This window comes from Corapipo altera, unplaced genomic scaffold (genome assembly GCF_003945725.1).
Source record: "Corapipo altera isolate COAL_440 unplaced genomic scaffold, ASM394572v1 22b, whole genome shotgun sequence".
Lineage (NCBI taxonomy): Eukaryota > Metazoa > Chordata > Aves > Passeriformes > Pipridae > Corapipo > Corapipo altera.
This window is the reverse complement of record NW_020884876.1, coordinates 622049-629413: the sequence shown is the minus strand read 5'-3', so window position 1 is coordinate 629413 and position 7365 is coordinate 622049. Positions and strand designations below refer to the sequence as shown.

The window sequence follows — 7365 nt, the reverse complement described above, 5'->3', positions numbered from 1 at the left end:
AGAGTGGGTTTCTACCTGTTTGGGTGTTTCACCCTTCCCGTCCCCTCCCTCTGCCTGCCGTGTGCCGGGGGGTGGTGGGATTAGCAGGGTCGCTCTTCCTCAGCCTCTCCGGAGAAAACCCGGGGAAGGGAGAGCTCCTTCACGCTCATGGATGCATGGGGGGGCCCCACGCCCTGCTGGAGCCGTCGCCGCGGGGCCCGGTTGCTGCTGCTGCTGCTGACCGTGCGGCTGGGGAGCGGGTGAGTACGGCGGGAAGCCCCGCGCCTGCCTCCCGCCGGTGCTCGGCTACCGGCGCTTCGCCCCCTGGGCTGAGCTCGGGGGACGTCGGGCGGGCTGGCGGCGGGGGCAGGGGCAAGGGCAGGGGAGGCGGCGTGTGCTGCGCCGCGAAACTTCAACGGAAAAGGTGCCGATGCTGCCGCTGTGGCTCCCACGGGCGGCTGCGGGGGGAGCCGGCACCGGCAAAGTAAAAGTTCAGCCGCATCCCACTTGTTCGCTGGGCTGGATGCTGAGTCCAGGATCGGCTCAGTGCTGGGAAAAGCGCGTCCCCGCCACGCCAGAGAGGGCGGCGGGGCCGTGCCGTGCCGTGCCGGGGGCGGCCCGGGGCGGCGGGCGGGGGGAGCCCCCCGCCTGGAGCGCAGCGAGCTCCGTGCAGCGGTGCCGCCCGTGCCCGCCGGGGATGCGGGGACATGGGGCGCGAGTGCGCCCCGCGAGGGACCGCGGCGCTGCCCGCGCCTTCCGCGGGTGGTGCGGGGGCACTGCTCTCGGCATTGGCACCTTCTCGGTGTGCTGGCCGCGCAGCGGGACATCCCGCACGGCACCGGCTCCTGCCTCTGCACCTCTCGGGAGTGCGATCGGGCTCACGCGTGGGATGGGGCAAGGGCAGCTGCTCAAGTCTCAGAACTTGGAAACGTACATTTTAAGGGAGTTAGAGTATTGAGCTGAAGGGCTCTGAAGAAACAACAGTTTGGTACAGCTGTGTACGTCTTATTAGTACCCATAACAAGTTAACGAAAAGGAATCTGGTCATTCAGCTCCATTAATCATTCAGAACTAATGGGAACCATTCCACAGGTTACACTCTCATAAAAATCACAAAGCAGCACTGAAAGGGTATTTGACTGTTGGCCAGTGGTTTTTTCTTTTTAAGATAGACCAAATTATCATTCTAAGAGGATATAGAAATGTGTAGTGTAAAGGCTGGGGGGAAAAAAAAAGAAAAGAAAAAAAGGGAAAAAAATCCATTAAACATTTTTTAAAGTCTATCAGACTCTAGACCACTTCTCCAGACTGAATGATGATTTATCAGTCTGTATGTTGATCTCATGACACCTCTCATCCTCAGAAGGCTGTTGTGTTATCCTAGTTAAAACCACCACTTATTATACTTTATTTATCTGTGTCTTAAAATCTTGGTATATTATGGAAATATTTTTCAAAGGCACTGATGAAAATTATACCAGTGCAGCTGTGCATCTTCAAGATGTTTCTTAATGATCATAGTTTACCTCAGGTATGAAAGAAATTATCAAGTGGTTTCAGAGAAAAGAATATGCAGGCTAATTTATCAGTTCAAAAACTTAGTTACAAAGGAGGAGGACTAGCTAAAAAAAATTATTTTTCTTTGTTTGTCAAAGTGTGGTTTGGATTACAGGACTAGGTTATGTATATATGCATCTCATTAACATTAGTATTTATACATAAGTCGATAAGAAGTCCTCAGTGAGAAAAAGAGGTAACATTAGTATTTATAAATAAGTTGATAAGAAGTCTTCAGTGAGGAAAAGACATAACTTACATGCATTATTTTATTCTGTATTACAGGACATCTCAAATAAAATGGAACCTTTGGTATAAATATCCATGTATTTTAATCAACTATTTTCAGCCTTGCTTTTCATTCAGAGACTACATGGAAAAATGGTGTTTGAAAGATTTATCTTCCCCCCCCTCTTTTTTTGTTTTAAGTGACAACAAATGGATATGTTTTGCAGATCATTATTCTCTGGTGTGTAATGCATGTCAGCTCAGGGTGTTTGCAGAGACCTCTGGTGCCCTTTAATAGTCTGCCACAAAGTAGGATGGAAATACTATTTTTCTGCTTCTTTGAATGCCTCTCTGTAGTTTCAGCCCAAGATTTTCCTTGAAGTTCAAACTAAAACTATTACAGTAGTAATGCTTTTCTCAAGAATAGACCAGGTTGCACCAGTTCTGACTGTTTTTCTAAAAACATCTTACAGGAGCCAGCCCACCTTTTCAACACATACTTTTAAAAGATTGCAAATTGCAGTGCTTTTAGTACGCATTTATACACAAAGTGCTTTGTGCTGAGTGTGAGTAAAGTTGTTTCAGCTGTTAGGAATGGAGCTAAAGCCTAAGCAAGGATACTGGAACTTGAGCTGAACCGAGAGTTTATGATTTTAAGGGGCTGCCCCAAAAGCTATAGTGTGACATTACACCAAATTTCCCTCACCAAAGGGAACTCTGTAAAACAATTGTTTTATGCCCAATTCTTCACCTGCAGCACAAACAGACCAGAAAGGCCAATGCACTTGATGTAACTTCATGAGTTATTATTTTGAAGGACTACTTTTGTCAATAGCAGGCATCTCTTCTGTAGCAGAAATTGGGCTGTGAGCCTTTCTATAAGGGAAAGAATAGTTACCCAGCAGTCACTGCAGTTCTAAATGTTCGGCAAAACCATTGTTCTTGTTGAACTCAAATAAACAGATAATTCATAGGCAGAGCATAAGAGCTGACAGTATAATTATTTCCTTAGTTCCAACCATACAGGTGCAGCATAACAGTAACATTTCTTCTGTTTTAAATAGTATGTGCTGGTCAGCATGCCTAACAGTATATTGTAAGCTTAACTTTATTTTGACCATATCTTCCCTTTAGTTTTGTGATCTGATGTTCTAAAAGAAATTACAAATGCTCTGCTGAAATGCAGCTGTCAGCACTGTCAGAAGGTACAAATGTCAACTAATATTTTCTTTTCTATTTCAAAGTATCAATTAGGAAAATATACTATACAGCCTACATTTTCTTCTCACATAAATTCCTGGATCAGAGTTAAACTTGTCATAACAACATTGGTTTCTTAGTGCTTGATAATAGTGATTTACCATTTCATTTGAATGTCTGTGATGTTTATTCATTATTATCCTCACTTTTATGTGCTTTGCTCATGATGTGACAGTGAACTTGTTATTAAGCAGTCTCAGTGGTTTAAAATAAAGTTTATTTTATTAAAAGTTTGTTAAAAATTTCTTTTGTTAGTATAAAGTTTAAAGAGACATAAATATTGAGAAATATTGAGAAATTCTTTGCACATAATCTTCTTACAAGGTTTCAAGGAAACCTTCCAACTATGTCATTCCGTTAAAAAAAAAAAGCTGTTAGCAAACTGAACCACATTTTCAATTACTTTTAACTTTCTTTTTGTTAAATATGTCTAATGCTACAAAGAACACCTCTGGTACCTATTCAAGCCTTTCTGAGCTGGACAGAAAAGGCTACAGGTGAGCACTTGTTGACCTTGTTCAACTTTTTTGTCTGAATATGTAAGTCTGTCCACAGAGTTGATTACAAGGGAATTGGGGTAATATGTGTTTTTTCTTTGAAGCTGCAGAGGAATTGCAATAATCTTGGTCAAATAGAACACCTAGTTTCTATGACCAGTAAGTGAGACCACTTATACGGATGTGCTGGTTTAAAAGTTAACCAGCAGGGGAAATGAACTCAACTCAAAAGAGAGATTATAAGTCAGAATAACAATTTAATAAAATAATACAATAAGTACGATTATACAGACAAGCAATTGATTTTAAGCCACAAAGCCCAAATATATAACCCAGCACCCTGGGGCATAAACAAAGTGGTGTTCCTTGGGCCCCCCCCCGAGTCCAAAGTAAAGGGAGAGGGGAAAAACCTGCTGGTGGGAGAGCTGCTGCAGTCTGGTCAAAAGTGGTGATTGCAGCCCAGCCGAGGGTGGTGGTCTCAGTCCTGCTGAGAGCGGTGAGCTGCAGTCCTCTCCTCTGGATCCCACGAGTGGTGGAAAGGTTCCGAAACTCCAGGTTTATATATTCTCCAGCTCAGGCAGGAATGCTCAGTCCTTCCCTCAGAGCGGGGAATTCCATAAAAGGGTATGAGGGTGCTCAGTCCTTCCCTCAGAGTGGGGAATTCCACAAAAGGGCATGAGGACAGGAGCATCCCCCACCTCGCAGGCCTCTACTGACAACAGTTTCTGGGAAATGGCATGGAAGGCTATAGAATACACAGTTTTGGGCTACACCCATCCAGTGATGAATCGGTCCCAGCTGTTCTAACTAGGACAACGGACTAGGCATATTCATTGGTTGAAAGTGAGTTGCTTTGGTTTAGGTTATCATATATATAAACTAAAAATGTCACGTATGTTGTACTCACAGAAAACCAAAGGTAAGCATCTCAAGGCCCATTGTTGTACCATTTATGAGAGAAGAGTACTAGCACATTTTTAATTACCTGCAAAACCCTTTCTTGCATGGCATACTAAATTGATCATGTACTTGAGCAAAATAATGTTATTACTTATTTGGTAAAGAGGATCAGAGACAACTGCTAATTATAAATGACTGTAATAAACTGTCAGGAACCTTTCAAAGGATTGTGGATGACAATAACACTAACTTTTATTTCTTAACAATTTCTCTGAATGGTAATAATTTGTACAGAGTAATTTAGATGCAATTGAATTAATCTGGAGATGACGCATGCAAACATTTTTAATAAGACTAAAAATAGTGTGGTGAGTTCAGTGGCCTACAGGCCTATGTAAAAACTTGATTCTATATATCTAAGCTTAAAACAGTAAATCATTCCCCAACACTGAACTAATAGTGGTAACTAGAGAGACTAGAAAGATCATCAGTAGTTCATCAGTACAGAACTTATTTCAAAGAAGAGGGAAATCTCAATGATATGGCAAAGATGGAAATAGTTTCTAAAAAATGTTTTAATTGGTAGATGTTCCAGACAATAGGATCTGTTAAGACAATCCAGTCTTATATGCGAATAAACAAAACTGGAGAATTTACCCTGACTTCTGTATCAGGTTTACTCCTTCAGTATAACTGTTCTAAACCCCTGCATTAAGACATCATGAGGAGGAATCCAGTGAAGTATTGTACAGTATTTCTAGACTGAGGTTTCTCTGGCTTCCAGCCAGTGGATCTCTTGCTTTCTTCTGCTAGCAGAAAAAGCTTGAGTTTTTCCCAGTGCCACCTGCTACAGTAGGCTCAGCTGCTGGATCCCTTGTCCATCTTTTTGTGGGGAAATCCAGGTCTCGGTTGACACTTCTGGTTCTGCAGGGTAGCGTCAGGGTGCAGACCAACGGCTGCAGCTGCTTTTCATGAGCATGATCTGCATCCATCTGCTCTTCAACAGGGAAACCAGTCATCAAAGCTCATCCTGCATGCCTCTACCTAGTTTTGCCTTGACAAGAACTCAGAGCACTGCAAGTGAATCCTGAAAATTCTTAAAGGAATTAGCATTTTGGTCAGAAAACATCCTGGTACCTTTCTTTTTCCAGCCTAGTCTCTCATAATGTGTTGTAGAAACCTCCTCACCTCTTGGAAAGGGGAAGCTGCAGTGCAGTTAAATGCCTAGCAGTTGTTGCAGGATGAATGATCTAATCCAAAATGAAAGTTCTACACAAATATGTCACAATTGGAGACACTCTACGCAGAATGGAAATTTCCACTGAATTGGATTTACCCATGCTACAGTCAAATTAACTACTGTTCTTTGAACAACTATTTGAAGTTTATACCTGGTATATGCAGTTCAAGAGGCAACTTGATGGCTGCTTACGTTTTCCTCTCAGATAAGTAAACTGAGCTACTTACATTTCTTCAGAAAATTTTGAATTACTTCCTTAACCATTTGGTAAACCCTTTCCATTTTTCTTTGAAGAGCATACTTAAAAATGGGTAGATTATATAATTATTAGCCTCATTAATGGCAGATACACACAGAATATTGGTTCACTACTACTGCTTCATACTGCTCAAATACTCTGTCGCAGGATTAGCTTCAGTATGGCTCAGGTGTTCTCTTTGCTTTCTACCTTGATCCTGAAATCCTTTTCTGTGTCACTGCATTAATCTCTGGTAAGGTGTGAATGGCTAATTCTGCATTTCCGAATTTATATACAATCATTTTTATTTGTTTTCAGGAAGACAGACATAGTGAATAGGAAAAATCTGAGGTAACATGAGATATATGCCCTTTGGATTAAATTGTTTGAGGTTTCAAATAGATTGTTAGTCCTTTCATTTAATATGGTTTTCTTCTTGTTTAAGACAATGTATCATGAGGAATTAAGTCTTATTGTTATTAATATAATATTATTGTCCAATTTATCTTTCAGAATAAAGTTCAACCAGATGGAATTTATATTAGGAAAAAGTTGTAGCATTAAGTGTTCATTTAGGTGGTTAACTTTCACTATAAGTCACGACAATTTTATTTTTCATTGTCCAATGCCATATTTATATGACAGAATAAATTATGCAGATGTTTTTAAAAATAAAGTGCCCTCATTTTTTTCTCTGGAAAAGAACAGTACTTGATCTCACGACCATACAGCCACTGAATATGTACTGGATTCTATCAGACCTGCTGCAGGTGAGCTATGGACCTCCACCTTAGCTTCTTGCTTTGCCAATGAGGGCCATCCAGCTGATGGCCTGCAGGTTATGCCTGGCAGAGGACAACTCTGCTAACTGTAAATTTTAGTCACCATCTAACAAAAAGTATAATACATATGTTTTATGTTTAATACACAATAAATTACATCGGAGAAGACGTAATTTTGTTTATAGAGAGAGAGAGAGACAGCAAGCTTTTTATTGCATGGTTTAGACATTTCCATTAGTCCTTACACAGTATATTCACCTTTTTGAACAATTATTCATTAACTTAATTGGCCTTTGGATTAGTCCATAATTGTCTGATAACAGTTACACTAAAATTTCAGTACAAGCCATTCACTGTGTTTCTCATAGGGACATGTTGCCTAGTTATTGTAGTTGTATGTTTTTTTTCTTTGATTTCAAGCCATATTTACTTATATGACACAATTATGGTGCACAATTCAATGCAAGTCTTCGGTTCTGTTGTTACTTCAGTCCAAACACATTTCTATGCCTCCTGTGGGAGGAGGCTGGTACCTGCTCACATGTGTATCAGAAGTTGGAACTATTTCATATAAGCTTGTTTTTGTGAAGCGCTGTAGTAGATTTCTTGTTACCTGAAGATTTTGCAGAAAATATGCAATGAATTGTGTTAGAACAATGTTCACATGGATATGTTGAAATATCA

The 7365-nt window shown here is 41.1% G+C and overlaps 1 protein-coding gene across 2 annotated transcripts in view; it reads left to right on the top strand.

Annotated features, from left to right (window-relative positions):
• Nucleotides 1-7365, top strand: part of GABRG1 (gamma-aminobutyric acid type A receptor gamma1 subunit) — a 55388-nt gene continuing 48023 nt past the window's right edge. Inside the window, exon 1 of one of the 2 annotated variants that reach the window (XM_027635425.1) lies at nt 1-239. In XM_027635425.1, the coding sequence (XP_027491226.1) occupies nt 148-239 (92 nt within the window). In that variant the 5' untranslated portion in view covers nt 1-147. The remainder of the gene's footprint in view (nt 240-7365) is intronic. The other variant, XM_027635424.1, reaches the window with a different exon arrangement.